Source organism: Trachemys scripta, chromosome 2, assembly GCF_013100865.1.
Source record: "Trachemys scripta elegans isolate TJP31775 chromosome 2, CAS_Tse_1.0, whole genome shotgun sequence".
In the NCBI taxonomy this organism is placed as follows: domain Eukaryota; kingdom Metazoa; phylum Chordata; order Testudines; family Emydidae; genus Trachemys; species Trachemys scripta.
In genome coordinates, this window is record NC_048299.1 from 2630395 (window position 1) to 2653232 (window position 22838).

Below are 22838 nucleotides of genomic sequence, written 5' to 3' on the forward strand. Positions count from 1 at the left end.
GGCCGGAGGGGGAGCCGTCTCTTTCATTCACCTTTCAGCCGCCGCCTCCTGTCGAATTCGTGGCCACGTTCAGTAAATGACTTGGTCGATTACGTTGCTGCAATGCACAACCTGGGCGTTAAACTGCGTTTGAAATCCTACGTGAATTCACTCGCACAGCTCTCTGCTCTTCAAGGGGAAAGCTGCTGACCTGGAGATGCCCACGTGTCTGTAAATTGCGAGGTTCAACGTCTGTCTCCGTGTGGGTGGTAGCTCCTCAGCGATGGGTGCAGGGGACACAGCCTCGCTCCACTGGCTCCCCCTTCATTTTAGGGCCAAGTTCAACATTTCAAATCCCTAGAGGGCTTCCTCTGGCTGACCTAATGGACTGTGTGTGCGCATCCCTTTACGTGATCTCCGCACTCGTAATACTGGACTTTTCTCTGCAGCTCCTGCCATCTGGAACAGCCCTCTTGTGTATTTCCCCCTCATCAACTGTCTGCTCTGACAGTTCAGCTGAAAACGATCTATTCCTGATCACTAGTTAATTCTGTAACTATATTTAACTCCTGTAAAGCCTTTGGGATACAGCCTGTATGAAAGATGCTAAAGAGAATATTGTATAATCTGACCATACAGAAATCTAGTTGGAAGGCAGTTGATGCTTGCTGGAGAATGACCGCTGTCAGTAATGTTTTGCTAGATCCGTGGTTTTCAAACGGGGGTACATGAGTTCTCATTGGGAGGTATGCGAGAAAAATCCTATAATGGCCGACAACATACTTGATTTAGTAAGACTTGGCAGTCTAATCATGGGGTCATACTATACCTATCTCATAGGGGTATGTGGCAGACTACATTATTCGGGAACGGGTATGGAGCCTAAAAAGTTTGAAAACCTCTGTGCTAGATTATGCTCCACTAGACTTAGATGCTCACCCTTTGACCAGCTGAAAGGGACAGAATTTCAGTTCCTAGAAGCCAGCCGTATAAATCGTGACCACCTTGAGTAGCTTCATCAATTGTCTTCTATCGTGAGTGGGTTTCAGGTGACTACTAAAGGTGGCGTTGAGACAACAACCAGGCAATATTTCTCTCCAGACCGGGCTCAAGAAGTTATTTCCAACTAATGTATTTTTCTTCTTTCAATTTATCCCAATTTCTGTGAGTACAGATGGAAGGATTTCAATGTGTCGGTTTATATATCACATGGTAATGGACCTTTTTTTTTTTTTTTTTTTCTTCCCAGTATTTAGGCCAACTAACATCCATCCCAGGGTACCTGAATCCCTCCAGTCGTACTGAAATATTGCATTTAATAGACAATGCAAAGGTGGGTACCAGTCCATTCCAGTGCTGTATCCCAAGCCCTTGCTGAATGAACCATACCAGCTCTACAGTCGCTACTGTTCATAGTCAATATTTGCACGTAGGACCATAGATATGGATGGTGCTGGGCAGCGAGGTTAAAGTCTCGATCCTTGTTCTGAGAAGTCTTGCAGCCCAAGAACTAGGATGCGATGTGATGCAGGGCTAGATGACTGAAGTCACAAGAGTAGAAGAGAAGCTTAAGCAAAGAGGGTTATTGTGGGATTGTTTGAAATGTGTATCCTGTTGGTTCCTATTCTCAAATGATCTTAGTCCTTGTATTTTAATAGGGAAGGGTGACTTATACGTGACCAATTATCAGGTGCCCAGAAAATGAACTGTAGATGGGTGGTGTGTGTGTGTTCCCTTCCTCCCTGGGGAGATGTACGGCCATTGTGATCGCCTGGGGTAATGAAACGGGAAATGATTCTACCTTTTTCGTTTGTAGAGGGCACATCAGCTCCCCGGGCAGCTGACCCAGGAACATGATGCTGTGATTAGTCTGTCTGCCTACAACGTCAAGCTGGTGTGGCGGGATGGAGAGGATATCATACTCAGGGTCCCCATCCATGACATCGCATCTGTGTCATACATCCGCGATGACTCCTCACACCTGGTAGTGCTGAAAACAGGTAGGTTGTGGCCAGAACAGGGATTGCAATGCAGGTTGCATCTGTTCTCGGATTTTGGAGTCTAAGGGCCTGAGTCTCATTTTCACTAAGGCCTTTTTACACCACTCTGGTGGCGTAAAGGGACCTTAAAGTGGACATACGTCATGCTTACACCCAATTTAAGGCTCTTAGGTCTCAGATCGGCTTAGTGAAGTGGAAACAGCCATTAATTTTCCCAGTGCATGTGAACAAGATATTTCATCAGTTTAGAAGTACCAGTAAGTTTGGATAGAACTGGTGCTTGTTTGTTTGTTCTTTAACATAGGAACATAAGGCTGGAAGGGATTTCCTGCTGTCACAGCCAACCCTGTCATATAATCCCATTCATAAACTAGTTCGGTTGTGTCCCTCCCCCGCACTCCTCCTATTAGAAGGCTGTTTTGAAAGATTTCCGTTTCTAATCACTACTACAGCAGTGTGTCCGAACTCACTGCAGGTGTCACTGCCTAGAAGTGCTCACCTGGCTGATGTGGAAAATGTGCTCTACAGAGTGCACTTCAGTTCGAATCGACATACCCACATCCCAGGTCTCATTGAACATTAAGGAGAAATGTGCGCGTTGCGTGTTCATTCTGAATCCGCATGCGAGACTGCTGTAAAAGTCAGGAACTGCTCAGGAATCGCTCCATCAGGTCTGGTTACTACATTTAAACGCATCTTCTGGTGTAATTGAAGCTGATACTTTTCTTCCTGGTGAATCTAATGACAGCGATTTGTTGTTTGATAGAGATGAACAATATAGAGAATAAACGAATATCTCCATGATGAAGCTGTAACTCTCCTGGTGGGTTCTTGCAGCTGCCTAAACCACAACAGTGAAGCTAGTGATACATGAAGTTGTCAGAACCCTTCACTGAATAAGAGCCTCATAAGTCGAACACTTTCTGTTTTATACAATGCATGGATCTGAGGCCTGGATCCGTGCTCTACACTAGCGACTGCTGCTCCACAAGAGGGAGCGCTCTCCTTTGCCTTCCTTCTCTGGCAGCTTTGCAGTCCCCATGGCCTGACTGAGTTGACTCCAGGTTTAATTCACTCAACCTTCCTTGCACTCTTACAGGACACTGCCGTGTAAGCGCACGCTATAGAGGGGCTTAGGAAGACGTGGAATTAGTCCTTCGTTCTTGCAGTATAATGGGCCGGTTAAGCTCAGCTGCAGCTGACATGAAAAATAGTGAAAGCAGTTTAGCCCATTGACCGTACTTGGCTGATCCTAATGGAAATTTCTTACGAAATACAGGAATGGGGACGACGGGCAAAACTTGATCAGGTTCCACTTTTCAACCGTCAAAATCTGATTTGCTGTGAATGGATTTAATTGCCAAACTGCCAAGTTGGTTGCCAAACTCTAGAATGAGAGTGGGGAGCTGATCTGTGTCGCCATCTCAAACCTATTCCGAAAGATGGAGGAAATACTGGCGAATCACAGGCCACACGTGGGAGGGGATAGTGCATTTGAAAAACAAACTCATTCTGTCCCAAACAATGGGAATCCGATCCGGATGGCAGCTGGCCACTTGCAATGCCTAGGTCTGCATCAGTGAGTTAATCACTTCCATATCCCCGCCTCTCCTTTCCTTTCACTATTCATTAATAGTGTCTCTGTCTCTCAGCTCAGGACCCTGGGATTTCCCCAAGCCAGAGTCTTTGTGCAGAGAGCTCCAAAGCACTTACTTCAGGCTCGCTGTCCGAGAGTGGCGTGGTACCTGTCGAAGCTTGTTGTTTGGTGGTCCTGGCTACAGAGAACAAAGTAAGACTTAATTACCTTGTAGCTCCAGATGGTCTTAATTTTGTGTCCTGATCTTGTAACTTCAGTCAAGATCCCATGGAACAACAGCTCTTTGGTTTGCAATGATGCTGCTACCTGTGAAATGGAGTGGCAGGAAGGCTGCATGGGATTATTCTGTGTAAAGAAATAGCTTGCTCCGGCCCTCCGTTACTTACACACAAAGCTGTAGTTACTCCACTGACTTCACAGGAGTTGCTCCAGGCTATGCAGTATAACATGAGATCAGAATCCATCCCGATGCGAACTATAAGGTGCTCCTGTAGTAACTTGAGATGGGTAAGCTTGGCAGGCAAGAACAGTATACAACATACTTATTCAATGAATTATTAAGGCTTCAGCAGTGTGTTAGGCACAGTACAAATAAAGAAATATGGTCCCCATCTCAAGCTTCACAATCTAATTCAAATGCGCTAGAGAACAGCTCTTTCTAGCAGACGCTGTCTGCTGCCCAGCTCCCACGTCTGCCGTCAGGAATCTGGGAAAGCCACTGCTTGGCTACTGCACCCTTGCAGCGCTTCTGAGCGTGCTGCTACGGGGCGTAACGATACTCCGGGAGGTGGTTCCCTCGTAAGCTCCTCCTGCCCAGGGAAAAGAGAGGGGGAGCAACAGCCACCACATAAATCCACTCCCTCAAGGGCAGAGGCTTTGCCCTCCTTTGTCTTAAACTCTGTTATTTGTACAGCTCCCGAAGGGGTGCTAGGGCCGTGCAGAGGGGCACAGGTTGCTGCCCTCCAACGTTTACAGTCTACAGATGTGGCAAGGTAGCTGCAAACCCAGTGGGCTGAGCGGGAGAGTAGAACAAGGTTCTAGAAATAAGACCATGAGGTACTTACTCAGGGGTACTTGACTATTCAGATTTTGTTTTCAGTATACCCCACATTCCTATCATCAAATAGCCTCAGGTTAGATCTGTGAAACAAAGATGATGAGTGTATCTGGGTTGCATGAAATCTGTCAGTCTTTATGGATTGGAGACCACCCTGGGGTATAAAATAACAGAACTGGGCTGTGCTCATGTTCCAGGGTTTCTTCTTTACCAAGCCTTTTTACTAGCACAGGTACTGAAATCCCCTGAACAGGCGCCTCGGGTCTGCAGTGTCCTGAGGAGTCAGTCCGGTGGCTGTGGTAGGAAGCACCCCCAGTTCCGGAACCATGGGGTTCTCTCTAGTTAATGGTGATGTCGTGCCCTTATAAATACCGGTGGTGATGCGTCTGAGTGTGCCCTGTGGTGCAGATCCTTTGGGGGATGAATAGGAGCACGTGCTGTCTCTTTTGAAGGCATCTTGCACCATAACCTCCCTGACTGACGCTTCTTTTTCTCCCTCCCCAGGTAACTGCAGAGGAACTCTGCTCACTTCTCAGCCAAGTCTTCCAGATCGTTTACACTGAGTCCACAATAGACTTCTTAGATAGAGCAATATTTGATGGGGCCTCCACACCAACGCGCCATATGTCCCTACACAGTGGTATGTCAAGTGCCGTTTCCTTTCACTCTTAGGAAGAATCCTCCCCTTACGACCCAGGCTTGCTCTGCCTCCGGCTCTCCTACGAACCGCAGCACTTGGGTGTAGCAATACCTTGTGCTTCCCTTCCCCATTCACGCTCCTGGTTCTATGATGGAGAAACTGGATCCAAACAGAGGCCCAGGTCTTAATAACCGTAGGCCTTCCTGGGGCCCTGTCTTACTACTAAATGTATTGTGAACTGCGAGTGGGCGATGCATCTCAAATGCCACCAGCTTCGTGACAGCTGCGGCCCTGATCTAGCCTTTGTGTGGAGTTGAATGGCCCAAAGAACTGTCTCCTCCCTGATTATCATCATTTGGAGCTGTCCCTTTCCCATAGCTATGGGGCAAGCAAGGCCGTAGGAGATTGGAACATGGTAGCTGTCCCGCACCTGTCCACAGACGTTCTGTATTTTGTTTCCTTTTTAATCAGTGGAGGCAGTTTATTAAAGTGGTGTTTTGCAATTCAGCATTATTCTGCTCTTGGCCTCCTGATACTGTTTAAGCGATAGAAGACTCCCCCCCGACCCCTGTCCCGTACGTCTTATTTTTCATACTCTAGCCCTGGACACTCAGATTGGAACGACGCGTGTCCATGACCAGCAGGTTAGGAAATAGACAGCATTTGTGACAATAAATCGCTTGACTGGAATATCTTCCTTGCAGATGACTCTTCAACAAAAGTGGACATTAAAGAATCTTACGAAACAGAAGCAAGCACTTTGTAAGTTGATCGTACGCATTCGGGAAGGGGGTGGTTTGGCTTAGATGGATGATATATGTAGCCCTGACATGGGGTTTACAGTCTAAAAGGGGGAACTTTCACAATACACACGCTGAATGTCTTTTGATAATGACAGCTGGAACACTCGACAGTGATATTGCTGTCTACATAGCCCTCCATCCCTGCCTGCTCAAATTCCCTTGCTTTGTAGCTACATTTAGTACAGTATTCCAGAGAAGTCCATAGAACAGGGGTGGGCAAACTTTTTGGCCTGAGGGCCACATCGTGGTTCCGAAAGCGTATGGAGGGTTGGTGTAGTGTATTAAATTGCTCCCTGTAGGAATGTGCTACTTACAGTGTACTACTTACGGCTGCCAGTCCTGGTGCTCTGAGTGGCATGGTAAGGGGGCGGGGAGCAGGGGGGTTGGATAAGGGGCAGGGGTCCTGGGGGGCAGTCAGGGGACAGGGAACAGGGGCAGTTGGATAGGGGTTGGGGTCCCGGGGGGCCTGTCAGGGGACAGGGGTGTGGATAGGGGATGGAGCAGTCAGGGGACAGGGAGCAAGGGGATTGGATGGGGGTGGGGTCCCGGGGGTGGTGGTCACGGGACAAGGAGAAGGGGGGGGTTGAATGGGTTGAGGGTTCTGAGGGGGACAGTCAGGGGGCGGGAAGTGGAAGGGGGCAGGTAGGGGGTAGGGGCCAGGCTGTTTGGGGAGGCACAGCCTTCCCTAGCCAGGTGTAGTGTATTAACTTGCTCCCCGTAGGAATGTGCTACTTACGGTGTACTATTTATGGCTGTCTTTCCTGGTGCTCTGTAAGTAGCACATTCCTACAGGGAGAAATTTAATACACTGCACCCTGGCGACTCTCACAGCCGTGCTGCCCGGCAGGAGCTCGCAGTCCCGCTGCCCAGAGCACTGGTAGCACAGTGAGCTGAGGCTGCCAGGGAGGGGCCAGGGGCTAGCCTCCCCGGCTGGGAGCTCAAGGGCTGGGCAGGACGGTCCCACAGGCCGTAGTTTGCCCACCTCTGCCATAGAATATGCTTCCCTCCCATGTAGCGGTTGAGTACAAGAGTTATGAGACAACTCTTCCCTCTGAGCTGGCTAAATTTGGTGGGGTCCTAACACCTTATCCAAGTCCCCAGGATCCTTCCGATACAAGAAGACGGCCTCAGCTAAAATGAGTTTAGCAGAGACACACTGGGAGGGTGTCCTGGGGTGACAGTAATGGAGCTCTCAAGGTGGCTCACAGATCCATTGCATTTCAGCTCCTTTCCGGAATCTTTGGATACAGGCGGCAACTCGCCCTCTTCCTTCTCAACGCCTCAGTCGCCCCACGTTAAGACGGTCAGTGAAAGCGAGCTGAGCACCACGGCAACGGAGCTGCTCCAGGACTACATGATGACGGTAGGAATGTCTGCATCAGAGGCCAGGCGCTATCTGTTCGTAGCAGAGTGGCCGTGCGTGCAAGGTGACATGATCGCTTTACGGTAGTGTCAGCCAGGCCAGCATTCTTGGGAATGCAGTTGTGCCCTGAGCATGGAGTCAGAACCCCACGGCAAGCTCTGACAGCGGGTCAGAAACACAGCACCGCTATTAAATTGACATTTGGAGCACAATTGTAGGAGCAATCGCTGAAGTTGGTCACTGAATTAATAGGGTTAGAAATAATCTAAGAAGGATTTAAACAAAGCGTATTAATCGGTTGCCTCCTTTCTGAGAGTCCCTTTGTGAGCAGTGGGTTTTTCACCTACAAACAAGGTACCGTTTGCAAAATAGGAATTGCTGTTAGTACCTGTACACACCAGGTGATTGACGCTCGGAGTGTAGCTCCTGGCTGCGGTTGCCTATGGTATTACTCGAGCTGATTCCTCTGGAGTGCATCTGGCTATCGCCATGGCCTGCAGCTGCCCTGTCCTTTCTGGGGGATGCACTGAGCAGAGCGTGTAGGAGAACTCTGCTGTCAGCCAGAGGACTTTGGTGTTTGTTTGGGAAGGTGGGTGCCCGAGGGCTGTTTCTGCTGGGTTTTGGTGACGTCAGAGGGATATTGGTGGCTTTGCAAAGACTGATGGGCAAAGTCTCAAGACTCCACCCTGCTACATGGGCCTCAGCTCCTGTTTCTTAAACACCCACTTATAGTCAGCCTAGACACTCATTAGCTTGAGCTCCGTAAGATGGAGCAGCATTTCTAGGTTAACCCGTGCCTCTAGAGGGTGGATTTCTTACAATATTGTCTCCCTTCGCCAACAACGACATGGGCTGAGTCGTTAATGTGATTAAACAGTCAGTTTATGTTAGGGGGGGTGTCAGTCCCTGCTTTGTCCACCACTAAGTGACCCTTACTTGCTGTTTTTAACAGAGCCCATTGAATGTTGTTCCTCACTAGCCACGGCTTCTCCACTATTAAAAATAAGGTCAAATCGTGCCTTGTGCTTCTTCTCCTTAGCTAAGAACCAAACTCTCTTCCCAAGAGATCCAGCAGTTTGCAATGCTCCTGCACGAATATCGCAATGGGGCTTCAATACACGAATTCTGCATCAACCTGAGACAGCTCTATGGGGACAGTAGGAAATTCCTGTTACTAGGTAAGTTTCAGCTAAGCTGGAGTAACATCAAGATAACAGACCTGGGAGGGAGAGGAAAGCTGGCCTGTGGGGGATCCGAGTAGCAGCTGTATTAGTCTGTATCCGCAAAAAGAACAGGAGTCCTTGTGGCACCTTAGAGACTAACAAATTTATTTGAGCATAAGCTTTCGTGGGCTACAGCCCACTTCTTTGGATGCATATGGGGGATCAGACTCTCTCATCCTGAGCCTCTTGGGGCAAGTTGCTTCTGGTGTTGCTGTCAAGCCCAAGGGAATCGTGCTCAGACCTTCTGAGAAGTATAGTTTGATCGGATGCAGGATCCTAGAGGGGTGGATTCTGGAAGATACAACCTTCCTTCTCCCAAGGCTCGGGTTTGATGTGCCAAACTATACAGTAAAGCTGCAAATGCTTTGTGGTTCTTGCTCACTTTGGTTTAGTAATGTTCACTGACCTCAGTAGTCTTCAAAGTCCAATGTGAACTTGTCTTTCTCTTGCTTTCCCCATTGATCAGAAGTGCAATGGGAGGAGTCTGTAGGCAGCTGGCGATGATCCTGTGCTGCACACGCTGGCCCCCCAGCAGTTCTCTGAAAAAGTGGTGACCAAGCTTAGTTCCTCCTGCTCCAAAGTACAGGTCTCGACCATGTGAACGATGGGTGGGCTGTTTTGCTGGTAGTAGTACAGGGCCTATGACACACGTTTGAACAGGTCCGATGCGATTCTGTCGAGGGCAGTAGGGCCCCCTGCAGATCAGCCTGTCCCTATTAAAGCGATGCCTTGGGAATGGATCCAGGGCAATGTTTCTGGGAAATGTTTGTAAAATTCCATTGGAAAGGTTTCAGAGTAGCAGCTGTGTTAGTCTGTATCCGCAAAAAGAACAGGAGTACTTGTGGCACCTTAGAGACTAACACATTTATTAGAGCATAAGCTTTCGTGGACTACAGCCCACTTCTTCGGATGCACATAGAGTGATTCAGACCGCCCCTTGCGTTGTCTTCAACCGAAACACCGCACCATCCTTCACTGGAAAGTGAACGGACTACTGAGTTCATTAGCCACGCTAAAAGAAATGCAAAACTAAATAACGAATAGCAAACCGCATTGTCAATTTGTTTTCAATGTTAATAGTCCAAGAGAGTGGTAATAATCGGACATTTAGGGTCCTTCCTCAGCTGCTGAAGATTGCCTTAGCGCAGTGGTTCTCAAACTTTTGCACTGGTGACCCCTTTCACACAGCAAGCCTCTGAGTGCACCCCCCCCACCGTAAATGAAAAACTTTTTTAATATATATTTAACACCATTATAAATGCTGGAGGCAAAGTGGGGTTTGAGGTGGAGGCTGACAGCTCGCGACCCCCCCATGTAATAACCTCACAACCCCCTGAGGGGTCCCAACCCCCAGTTTGAGAACCCCTGCCTTAGCGTCATTAAAATCGGTGGAATAAGGCTCCAGTGACATCAGCTGAAGATCTGTCTCCTTGTTTTTAAAAATGCCTTGTTAACCTGACAGAGCCCTTTGAGACCGTCTGGGCCACGTCATGTCCTTGTCACCTTAGTGTGCGTCGTTTTCATTAATGTCTGCGTAGCTCTAGGAATAACATTGGTTCTGCTAATGAACAAACAGAGGAAGTGAAAGAGCATAACCTCCCTCCCATTGGTCCAACACAAATAGCATCTAAAAATGTCTTGGTAGTGGGAAGAAGGTATTTTGTTAAAGTAGATATTTAGACTCCAAGGACTTTGCCCTGCCTCTATGTGGGTCTGTGCCTTTAAATCCATCTGGAAACTGAAGCTGGCGCAGAGTTCAGCAGCAGCTTATCCAGCCATGTATCTTTGGAGAGCCCAAGACACCAGCGGTCTGGGATCCACACTGGCTGCCTGCTGAGTTCCAGGTGGAGGTTGATGGTGTAACGATGCTGGTTCTGGTGGGACCCAACAGAGAGTGCCAATTTAGGACAAATTGCTTAAAGCAGGGCAGTTACAGCCCAAGGCTGGGGTTTTTCCACCTCTACGGCACCAAACCAGCCCAACAGAGAGGACTTCGGTCTCACCCCACTGGCTAACCACAAGTCAGACAAGCAATTCCCTGAGACACTCCAGTTTCCCAGTATCACCACCAGTGCCACTCGTTATGGGGACAAATGGTTATGAAAACCAATACCCCAGGAAAAGAAAAAAGGTTCTCTTGATCCCAAAGGACCAAGCCCCAGACCCAGGTCAATATACAAATCAGATCTTACCCACAAATCACACTGTTGCCAATCCTTTAGATTTTAGATTCTAAAGGATTGGCAACAGTGTGATTTGTGGGTAAGATCTGATTTGTATATTGACCTGGGTCTGGGGCTTGGTCCTTTGGGATCAAGNATGGTTATGAAAACCAATACCCCAGGAAAAGAAAAAAGGTTCTCTTGATCCCAAAGGACCAAGCCCCAGACCCAGGTCAATATACAAATCAGATCTTACCCACAAATCACACTGTTGCCAATCCTTTAGAATCTAAAATCTAAAGGTTTATTCATAAAAGGAAAAAGATGAGAGCTGGAATTGGTTAAATGGAATCAATGACATCCAGTAATGGCAAAGTTCTTAGTTCAGTCTTGTAGCAGTGATAGAATAAACTGCAGGTTCAACTCAAGTCTCTGGATTATATCCCCAGCTGGGATGGTTCCTCAGTCCTTTGTGTAGAGCTTCCATTTGTAGCAAAGTCCCTCCAGAGGTAAGAAGCAGGATTGAAGACAAGATGGAGGAGCAGCAGCAGCTTTTTATAGTCTCTTGCCATGTGGTCTCTGCTTTCTTTGTCCCAAAGCAAACTGTCCAGCACATGGCATGGAAAAACCTCAGAGTCCTGTCCATAGGCATGTCTCTGCATGCCTTGCTGAGTTACAAGGCGTATCTGCCTTCTCTCAATGGGTAAGTTGTATAGCTGATGGTCCTTAATGGGCCATTAAGCAGGCTAGACGGTGCTGACACCAACTTGTCTGGTGTCATCCAGAAGCATAGCATACGTTTGAAATACAGACCGTATAGAGCCAATATTAATAACTTCAACTACAAAAATGATACACACATACAGACAGCATAATCATAACCAGCAAACCATAACCTTGTCTTAGACACCTTATTTGACCTCCTTTTATAAAAGATTTGGTGCCACTACAGGACCTTGGTTGCAACAATGATCTATATGGTCCCAGTTCATGTCAATAACGTCACAGATGGGGAAAGAGTTTTGACCCATAAAGCCCTGAGCAGGTTGGGTCATGTTTGTCTGAGACTGATACTGACCCAGCTGCAGTCAGTGGAGGTGCAGAAGTGGGAGCCCCTCGGTAGACGAGTTCGGTAGACGAGCTGCCGGCAGAGAGTTGTGTGAGGGGCAGTCAATACAGGAGGTCAGGCTAGGTGATCCAGCAGTCCCTTCTGGCTCTAAACTCTATGTAGCTGAACGCTCCCTTTTTCAAGTGCTGGTCCCTACACGTTCTCCATGGTGAGTACACATTTGCTCCGTGCACCCGAGGCTGGAGAATTTTGAAAGCAGTGTTGGTTGGTCCCAGACTGGCAGCACAGTATGAAGGGGGAGGTGACCAGCCCTCTGTGGAGAAAGAAGTAGTTCAGAACTATTTAGAAAAGCTGGACAAGCACAAGTCCATGGGGCCAGATGCGCTGCATCTGAGGGTGCTAAAGAAGTTGGCGGATGTGACTGCAGAGCCATTGGCCGTTATCTTTGAGAACTCATGGCGATCGGGGGAGGTCCCGGATGACTGGAAAAAAGCTAATGTAGTTCCCATCTTTAAAAAAGGGAAGGAGGAGGATCCGGGGAACTACAGGCCAGTCAGCCTCACCTCAGTCCCTGGAAAAATCATGGAGCAAGTCCTCAAGGAATCAATTCTGAAGCACTTGGAGGAGAGGAAAGTGATCAGGAACAGTCAGCATGGATTCACCAAGGGCAAGTCATGCCTGATTAACCTAATTGCCTTCTATGAGGAGATAACTGGCTCTGTGGATGAGGGGAAAGCAGTGGACATGTTGTTCCTTGACTTTAGCAAAGCTTTTGATACGGTCTCCCACAGTATTCTTGCCAGCAAGTTAAAGAAGTATGGGCTGGATGAATGGACTATAAGGTGGATAGAAAACTGGCTAGATCATCGGGCTCAATGGGTAGTGATCAAAGGCTCCATGTCTAGTTGGCAGCTGGTATCTTGCGGAGTGCCCCGAGGGTTGGTCCTGAGGCCAGTTTTGTTCAATATCTTCATTAATGATCTGGAGGATGGCATGGACTGCACCTGCAGCAAGTTTGCAGATGACACTAAACTGGGAGGAGTGGTAGATACACTGGAGGGTAGGGACAGCATACAGAGGGACCTAGACAAAGTAAAGGATTGGGCCAAAAAAAACCTGATGTCCTTGTTGAACCTCAAGTGCAGAATCCTGCACTTAGGACGGAAGAATCCCTTGCACTGCTTCAGACTAGGGACCGAGTGGCTAGGCAGCAGTGCTGCAGAAAAGGACCTAGGGGTTACAGTGGACGAGAAGCTGGATATGAGTCAACAGTGTGCCCTTGTTGACAAAAAGGCTAACGGCATTTTGGGCTGCATAAGTAGGAGCATTGCCGGCAGATCGAGGGACATGATCACTCCCCTCTATTTGGCATTGGTGAGGCCTCATCTGGAGTACTGTGTCCAGTTTTGCGCCCCCCTCCCCCCGGACTACAAGAAGGATGTGGAAAAATTGGAAAGAGTCCAGCGGAGGGCAACAAAACTGATTAGGGAGCTGGAGCACATGACTTATGAGGAGAGGTGGAGGGAACTGCACATTGCAGTCCACAGAACCTCACCCACCCCTGTAATAGACCCCTAACCTCTAGGTGAGTTACTGAAGTCCTCAGATCATGGTTTAAAGACTTCAAGTGACAGAGAATTCACCATTTAAACTAGTTTAAACTTGCAATTGACCTTAGTTTACCTTATTGTAACTGGAAGTTCTTCGAGATATGTGGTCCCTGTGTGTATTCCACTACCCACCCTGCTTCCCCCCTGTTTTGGATCTTCCCTGATTCATGGTAAAGAAGAAACTGGGGAGACAGTCGGTCCACCCTGCCCTTTTATCTCCCTGGTCAGAGGCGTGAGGTGAGCCAGGGTGCACATGTGAACCAGTGGATGCTGCTTTCAAAATCCTCCAGCTCTGGGCACATGTGTACTCAGTGGAATACAGATAGGAACCACACATTTTGAAGACCCTCCAGTTACTATAAGGTAAGTAACTTTCTCTCCCCCCCCCAACATCTGACATAGCCTTAATTTGTAGATTCTGCAAAGCCCATCTCTTTGCCCAGCTTTTGGGTTTGGAAGGGCACAAAAGGACTGGTGTTTGGGTCTCTAGTCCACCTCTGAATAGCTATTTTCTGGGTCTGAGATGAGGAGCAGCTGTTGGTTCAGTGTATTATGTGACACTGTTTCTAACCCTGTGCAAAGACACTTATCCTAGGCTCCAGGGATGTTTAGAGCCCAAGGACCTTTTGAGGATCTGGGCTTATCGGCATTATAAATAAAAACAAATACATTAAAATGGGTCAGATTTGGAGGATAAATGTACAGGAATTCAATGCCTAGTACACCTGAGCAAGAGGGGTGACATTTGTTCTCTCTTGCTGGGTTCCAACCTCATTTCAAGTGGCTCCTGTTACCTTTGTCCTTAACGTGCCCAGAAATGAAGACCATTAGAAAAAATAATGGGGTTTGACTCCTAATCCCCAGCACCTCTTGCCTCTGTTTAATCAATGTTTGCAACTCATTTGCATTTAACTTGGATGTTAGCAAACCTATTGACTGGAGAAAGTCCTTGTCCTCTACAACTTTGGGAGTGCTATTGTTTGGACAGCATCGCTGTAGGCCAGGTCCTGCTTGCTGTCGCTATCTGAGTACTACTGGGGCCTGAATGTTATAAAACATTTTGTTGTGCAAACAAGGAGTTGGAAAGAACAGTTTGGCCACATAAAAATGTGATCGCGAGACAAGCAGCTACCACCAGCTGCATACTTGGATCGTTGAAGACTATCCCTTCACCATAGCCTTTACTAGATACCCCTTCGTTGTGTGCCTGAGCTCTCTTTAGTTGTGTTGTTTCGTGTAGGTGAGATGTATGTTTTATGAATGAATTTAGAGGTCATAAAAAGTGTCTGGTAGATCAAACCACAGAACTGGAACAGCAGGAAGTGGCCGCTTCACTCATGCTGCCTACCAAAGTGCCTCAATTCTGATCTCTACAGACGGGACAGTTCAGTTTCCAAAAGCCATTTTAACCTTTGGCTTCTCTGAAACGTGCCCAGCAAGAGGACGAAGGTAGGCCAGTGGTGGTGGTGTGATGTGGATGCCCGTTTTCTGGACTGATACCCCTCATGCAGCCCACTGAACAGCCCTGGATGGTAATGACTTAAGCTACTACTGATCTAGGTCAGAGTCAAACTGGTGAAATGCTCTCTAGCTCATTACCGGTCCAATCCCCCGTGGGAAATATTCCGTTGGAGGTCTGTCTTTGTTTTGGAGGTCTCTTTTCTTTGCCAGAAAAATGGCAAGAATTACTCTATCAACATGATTACAAATTACTAGATATGTTCTGAATACCCAGCACCAATGAAAATGGGAGTGGGTGGGGACTGGCAGGCCACTGTATATTCCACTGAATTCCTTGAATGTAGCATGAACGCCCCTATAGATAAAGGCAGTAAAGATTCCTGAGGCGTTCCAGACAGTCTGGGGACGGATTGCCAGAAGTGGTCTGTGGGTTGGTTCGAAACAGGCCAGCTGCTGAAGAGGGTATAATATTCCCTTGTGGGTTAATTTAATATCAGTGGGACTAAAATGAGTATGGGCTTCAGGTCTGAGCCCTGTGCTGAAAATGTAGTGATTGATCTACCTGAGGTTTTTGTATGGCCCACATGACCATGGTATCTGGGCCTTACAATGTTTAACATACTTACCCTCACATCCCCCATGAGGCAGGGCAGTGCTACTACCCGTTGTTCAGACGGGGAACTGAGAACAGAGATGCTAAAGGCCAGATCCTCTCTGGTATTTAGGCCCCTGACTCCTGTTGAAATCGGTGGGAGTTAGGCCCAGATCCTCAAAAGGTATTTAAGTGCCTAAGTGGCTTGCCCATGGTCACTTAAGAAGTCTGTGTCAGAGCAGGGAATGGAACCTAGGTCATCAAAGCCCTAGGCTACTGCCCAATCCACTGGATCTTCCTTCCTATGGTATGACAGCAGGGTTAGGGAGAGAGAGACAGCCTTGTAACAAGGTATGACACCAGTAGGATTGGAACTCCACACGCCTGCTGCTGTTCCCATTGACTTGAAAAGGATCAGGGCTGGGCCCTTTTGCTCAGAGCTAGGAGGCAGGACCTTTATCTGCTAGGTTAAACAGACTTAATTTAAATGACCCCTTCAGCGTCAGAAGGTTCTAATCCCTACATCTAATTACTGTTAGAGGGCTTCCCTTCACCCTCTCCTCTGGTTCTCATCACACAGATAGAAAGATAAGGAGTTGAGGCAGTCTTCAAGTGTGTGCTCATATTACATTCCCACCATGCCCAGTAACACTTCAGCTGTATCCCTTATCTTTTCCCATTGTACTAAAAGCCCCATCTGGTTGTGGGAAATGCAGCACACAGTCTTTGTTCATTGTTCTTCACGCTTCTTAGTATAAGATATAAGAGTATCAAAACGTCAAACCCCAAATTCTATCTCAGGCTGGCAAATAAGCCTATATACTAACACTTACAAAGAAGTGTTTTAAAGAATAATTAACAATCAGACAGGAAGCTGCCACCCTGCCATTTGAACAATGCACCATTGGACTCTGCTCCCACTGAACAGTGGGAATTGTAAGGAAAGTTCTGTTTTTAGAATGGGTTTAATTTTACCTGCATTAAATGAGCTATTGAAAGAAAAACAACCCATGTTCCTAACGTATAGCATAGCACCTCTGCAAGTCTTGATTTCCATTGCTTTAAAATGACATCTGTGGCCTCAGTCTTACGGGCAGCGATGCTTAGGCTCCTGGTGGGAAGCATAAGGGCCGTATTGTAGCCCCACTGCAAGACAACAGCCCCGCTCATGGAATGGGGAAGTGAACGGTGACAGATGTTCCTAGAAGTAGCTCGGAACCTTTTCCTCGATGTGCTTTAATCTGCATGTTGATGCTGTTAACGTATTAAGATCTGTAAAGCTGCACAACGTGTCTCAGTGCTGAGCAATCCTTTGGGCTTTTGGGCTTTATCTCCACTCTTTTTAATGAATTATTGTTAGCAAACGTGACTGGTGTTCCTTCCACATCCAGGGGACTGCAAATGTGTTATGTTGGCCACCAGAGGGAGCCATGTTATTTCCTCTGTGCAATACTGACTCATTGAGAACGACAAGGAAAACATTAATACACCTCTACCCCGATATAACGCTGTCCTCGGGAGCCAAAAAATCTTACCGCATTATAGGTGAAACCGCGTTATATCGAACTTGCTTTGACCCGCCAGAGCATGCAGCCCCACTGCCTCCCCAGAGCGCTGCTTTACCGCGTTATATCCAAATTCGTGTTCTATCGGGTTGTGTTCTATCGGGGTAGAGGGGTAGTTTAGGAGAAGGGCATGTATTCCATGGCAGTGCATGCCAAGGCTGATGCAAAAACCCTCCGGAAATCAGACCGCTCTACTGCCTGTTGTTGCTCTGCCAAAGTGAAGGAGAACAAGAAGCTTCCTACAGTTTGGATATAATTATCTCCATAAATTAGATATTTAATAGAGATAGTTGAATAATAATTGATTACGTTAATAGATTGGGAGGATGGAGCTAGACTGTTCTCAGTGGTGGCAGATGACAGAATAAGGAGCAATGGTCTCAAGTTGCAGTGGGGGAGGTCTAGGTTGGATATTAGGAAACACTATTTCACCAGGAGGGTGATGAAGCACTGGAATGGGTTCCCTAGGGAGGTGGTGGAATCTCCATCCTTAGAGTTTTTTAAGGCCCGGCTTGACAAAGCCCTGGCTGGGATGATTTAGTTGGGGATTGGCCCTGCTTTAAGCAGGGGATTGAACTAGATGAGCTCCTGAGGTCCCTTCCAACCCTAATATTCTACTCTATGAAATAAGATAGTTAAGCCTACCAATGTGTTAAGGAGGAGATATTTTAGGTGATGTCGTGCCATGTACCTGCTGCTATGATGGAGAGAAATGAGATATATTAGAATTGGACAAAGTGCAAATAAGGTCAACAAAAACGATGAGGGGTATGGAACAGTTTCCATATCAGGAGAGAGTAATAAGACTGGGACTGTTCAGCTTAGAAAAGAGACAATTAAGGGGGGATGTGATAGAGGTGTATAAAATCACGAGTAGTGTGGAAAAAGTGAATAGGGAAGTGTTATTTATCCTTTCCAGTAATACAAGAACCAGGATTACCCAATGAAATTAATAGGTAGCAGGTTTAAAGTAAACAAAAGGAAGTACTTCATACAGCACACAGTCAATCTATGGCACTCGTTGCCAGGGAATGTTGTGTATAACTCGGTTGAGAAAAGATTTAGATAAGTTCATGGTGGGATAGGTCCATCAGTGTCCATTAGCATGGCCAGGGATGCAACGCCATGATCTGAATGTCTGTAAATCTGGCTGCCAGAAGTTGGGACTGGATGATGGGATGGATCACTCGATAATTGCCCTGTTTTTGTTCATCCCCCTCTGAAGCTTCTGCTACTGGCCATGTCAGAAGACAGGATACTGGACTAGATGGTCCATTGGTCTGACCCAGTATGGCCGTTCTTAACTCTTCATGAGACGTTTGGGTATGATTCTTGATCCTCGCCTTGACAGTCAGATTCTACCAAAAGGATCAATGCAGGATCATTCCTAGATTCCAAGGCCGGTCGAGATCACGGTCATCTAGTCTGACGTTCTGTAGAACACTGGCCAGAGAACTTCCCCATGACATTCCTAGAGCAGAGCTTTTAGAAATACATCCAGTCTGATCAGTGATGGCGAATCTACCACAACCTCTGGTAAAATGTTCCAATGGTTAATTACTCCCCGGTGTGAATTTGTCTAGCTTCAACTTCCAGCCATTGGACTGTTATAACTTTCTCTGCTAGATGGGAGGAGGGGGGGAAATAGTTCAGTGGTTTGAGCATTGGCCTGCTAAACCCAGGGTTGTGAGTTCAATCCTTGAGGGGGCCATTCAGGGATCTGGGGCAAAATCAGTACTTGGTCCTGCTAGTGAAGGCAGGGAGCTGGACTCAATGACCTTTCAAGGTCCCTTCCAGTTGTAGGAGATAGGATATCTCCATTAATTTAATTTAATTTAATTTAATTTATTGAAGAGCCCATTATTAAATATTTGTTCCCCATGTAGATACTTACAGATTGTGATCAAGTCACCCCTCAACCTTCCCCTTGTGGAGCTAAATAGATGGAGCTCTTTGAGTCTAACACTATATAAGGCAGGTTTTCCAATCCTTTAATCAATCTTGTCTCTCTTCTCTGACCCCTCTCCAATTTATCGACCTCCTTCTTGAATTGTGCACACCAGATCTGGACACTATTCCAGCTGCAGTCGCACCAGTGCCAAATACAGAGGTAAAATAACCTCTCTGCTCCTAACCTAATCACAGCAATCGTCTAAAATGTGAAATCTCTTTCCTGTGAATAGTCTTCAGAAGCACAAACAGGTACTGAGGCTGCCAGAGCTGTTTGCTTTTATCTGTAAATTGCAGTTTTTTGGAGGGGGTGGGGAGGCTGTATGTATGTGATGAGTAGGCCTGTCTACTCCCGCCCCTTCCCCCCACCCCCACTGTTTTCTATGTAATCTGCCAGATTCCCCTCCAACAGGGAGACAAAACTCAGAGGCCTGTAATCATTCCACAGGATCCACAAGTAGTCTTGCAAATTACGGAGATGCCTTAAGGCCCCGAGCGTGCTCCTTGGGAGGTTTACTGCAGGATCGTGCCTCACAGGTGAACAAAATGGGGTTTCTCTTGCCAGGACCCAGGAGTTCAGCAATATGTTCCTCCTTGCAAGATTTGCTTCCAGCAGTGCCTACAGCAGAGCATTCCCCCACACTGATCGGGCTGTTGATGATGCTGTTAACTCTTGTCTATGAAATAAACAACCCCGAACTCTGGTCCTGGCTGGGGAAACTGCTTTGGAAATAGTCTTAAAATGCATGGACCTGGTTCAGTGCTGACTTCTACCCCATGGCAACTCCACTGGAGCCACTGGGACTGCCTCGGAGTCAGTGCTGAATTGGGCTGTTTGATTAGTGATTTGGGGGATCTTGGCTTTCTGTATCCTCTTTTAAACAGCCTTTTGGTTCCTGTTTGTCTCAGGTCCTCTAGCTGTGATTATAGAAGGGCTCTTAGGATGGAGTCCTGGTTGGACTCGATACCGAACCCTGTCAAAGGGTGGGACCTCCTTTTATACAGAAGGAATATATTGCCGTGGTTGGAAGACCCACCAAGAAATCAGCTCTGATGGAGAGGCTGAATGGCATTCTCAGACAATTGATTTTTGCTTTAAAACAATTAAGTTTGTCCCCTAATGAGCCTACAGCATGTAACTGCATGATCTCATTAGTTTACAATGTTGGTCCCAGGATATTAGACAGACGTGGTTGGTGAGGTAATATCTTTTATCGGACCAACTTCTGTCTTTCACCAACAGACGTTGGTCCAGTAAAAGATACTACCTTACTCACCTTGTCTGTCGAATCTCATTAGTATTCTCCTCCCTCTCCCTGCCTCCTGTTTCTTGCATTTGCTTGTTGTGTCTGGTTTCAAACTAGATTGTAAGCTCTTTGGGGCTGGCACGATACAGTCTAAACAATAACCAGGGGTATGCTGTTAAGCGTTCTTCAGCTGGCCAGGGGTCAGAGCTGCTCTCTCTTGGACGGGATACTCTAAATCCTGCTGGTCAGACTGGGAGAGATGGTTAATCGCTGCATGGGGACAAAGGTGGAAATAATTGGCGCTGGAGTACCTCCCTCTGAACCCGCAGGAGGTGGCAGCACTGAAAGGGGAGCCTTCTCCTGCAGACAGTGCAGAACTGAAGAGCGTGGGCTTGGGAGTACATCGTCTCATAGATACAGAGCAGTTGCTCTTGACTTTTTTTTTTTTTTTTTAATTAAACTCAGTAGTGCTCTACACTCCTCTGGTCCCTTGCGTCTGAGGATCTCCTTGAGCTTTACTAACATGAGCTAATTAAGTGTCACCACCCGTTTGTGAAGTAAGAAAGCGACCCCGTTTTAGAGATGGGGAAGCTGCTGTAGTGCAGGAGGTGACGTGACACCGTCACACACAGTCACTAGCAGCCTGGGTGACTGGAGTTTTCGTTAAAACAGAAAACTCGGCTATTTGAGCCTCCGATATTGGAGGAGAGGAGACAGGATGAGTTCAGTTGCTGCATCTTGACTTTCTTGGTGTCCTACAACCAAATCCTGAAGCCTTTACTTGGGCAAAGCTCTCCCTGATAAGAACATCACGAATATAGTCTTGATCAGTGTAACGTTGTCATGCTAAATGTGTCAAATGACTAATTTTTCCTCCTTGTTTATTTCCTGGGGAAGGCCTTAGACCGTTCATTCCTGAAAAGGACAGCCAACACTTTGAGAACTTCCTAGAAACCATCGGGGTGAAGGATGGCCGGGGAATTATCACAGACAGTTTCGGGAGGTACAGACGGACTCTGAGCACTACCTCCAATTCAACGACCAATGGGAATGGAGCTGCGGGGAGCTCGGATGACCAGTCTGCCCCTTCCGAGGGAGACGAGTGGGACCGAATGATCTCTGACATAAGCAACGACATTGAAGCTCTTGGATGCAGCATGGACCAGGATTCATCATGAGACACTGCTGTGGGAGGGAGGATGAGAAGACAGCTCCTTTCAAAGGGGCTGTATTCTTTCACCCCCATGTAGCGATTGCAGCAACGTTTGCTGCTGTCTTCCTGACCTTCCAGTCTGAAAGAGGCTCCAAGGATGAGCTGGGATGTGATTATTTCCCCCCTTGTCAATGGCTTCACTGGTGCCCATTTTGTGATGGTGGCTGGTGCCCTCTTACTGTGAAGGCATGTGTGTGTCTTCGTGCAGATGAGCGTGCTGTGTGAGAGTAACCCGGGTTGAGAGATGGAACCGGAGTCCCTTCCTCTGACTTCTTAGAACTCTCTTTGGTTTTGTGTTTTCTTTGCTGTCGTCGCTCTGGAGTGATGCAACGAAGCTGGGGCAAGAAACTTGCATTGAGCAGTAACAGCTCACTGGGACCCGATGGCGGGTTTACAGTTTTGCACATGATATTCCTATTGTAACTCAGACTATTTTTTTTTAAATGAAGTTTACCACAATGTGAATAATTTAAACCTATCGTTGGTGTTGTCGAAACATTTCTAATCCGAACCTGAAGGCTGTCTGCTGCGATACTGACATGATTGTTTTGTAGTGAAGGCCAACGTGGGCTGCTCTTCATTGGTCACAGAGGGAACTCTGCAAATGTGACCTCTGGGCTGTCCCCTTGCAGGAGGGGAGTTGCTTGGCGTGGGTAACCTTGGCCTTTCGCCTCTAGCACTCTGGTTCAAATTCAGCCCATAGTGCAGAGTGGGGCATGAGTGTTGGTGCATTTAGCGCTGTCCTAGTGGACAGTCTAGGTCTAAAACCAATCCTGCCATTCAGCATGGCTGGCAGTCTTTGCTCAGGAAAAGCCTAGGACCTGAGGGAAATAGGAGATGAAACCACATTTTTACCTCTAGCAAAGTCATTGGTTGGGCGAGTGTGTGTGTGTGTGTGTGTGGTGAGAGCTGCTGTTGTGGCTCTGTGTGCTCTCTGGCTTGGGGCTACATGGATTCATGTTTCCAATGCTGCTAGCCCCTTAACCTTCACAAGCACAACTGTTCATTCAGTAAAACCCGATCTCAATCCCAGTCCAGCACAAGTAGACGTGACAGGTTTCCTGCTGCTCCCCAGAGGGCGCCATGGTGCATATATACCTCCCCAACACCCGTAGCATCTGTCCCTGCAAGGTGCTTGGGCACCTCCTGCAGGACTGACGCTGCTAAGGAGTTCAGGGCTCTGAGCATCTAGCAGGATTGACTCCAACAGATGGTGGTGAATTCAGACAGGAAGTGACAGTAAATTTGTTCTATTGCTTAGAATTTCCCCTTTAAGGTTACAATAACCAGGAAGTTCTCAGTCAGGC

At 47.4% G+C, this 22838-nt stretch overlaps 1 protein-coding gene across 4 annotated transcripts in view; it reads left to right on the forward strand.

The window, feature by feature from the left end:
* The window catches only part of CCM2 (CCM2 scaffold protein), a 68446-nt gene extending 46446 nt beyond the window's left edge, over positions 1 to 22000 (forward strand). For all 4 annotated transcript variants that reach the window (XM_034759736.1, XM_034759737.1, XM_034759738.1 and 1 more), the window contains exons 3-10: positions 1229 to 1312; positions 1796 to 1979; positions 3632 to 3768; positions 5138 to 5273; positions 5978 to 6035; positions 7301 to 7439; positions 8479 to 8617; positions 21216 to 22000. In XM_034759736.1, coding sequence (XP_034615627.1) covers positions 1229 to 1312; positions 1796 to 1979; positions 3632 to 3768; positions 5138 to 5273; positions 5978 to 6035; positions 7301 to 7439; positions 8479 to 8617; positions 21216 to 21496 — 1158 coding nt within the window. In that variant the 3' untranslated portion in view covers positions 21497 to 22000. The remainder of the gene's footprint in view (positions 1 to 1228; positions 1313 to 1795; positions 1980 to 3631; positions 3769 to 5137; positions 5274 to 5977; positions 6036 to 7300; positions 7440 to 8478; positions 8618 to 21215) is intronic.
* Positions 22001 to 22838: the final 838 nt, after the last annotated feature.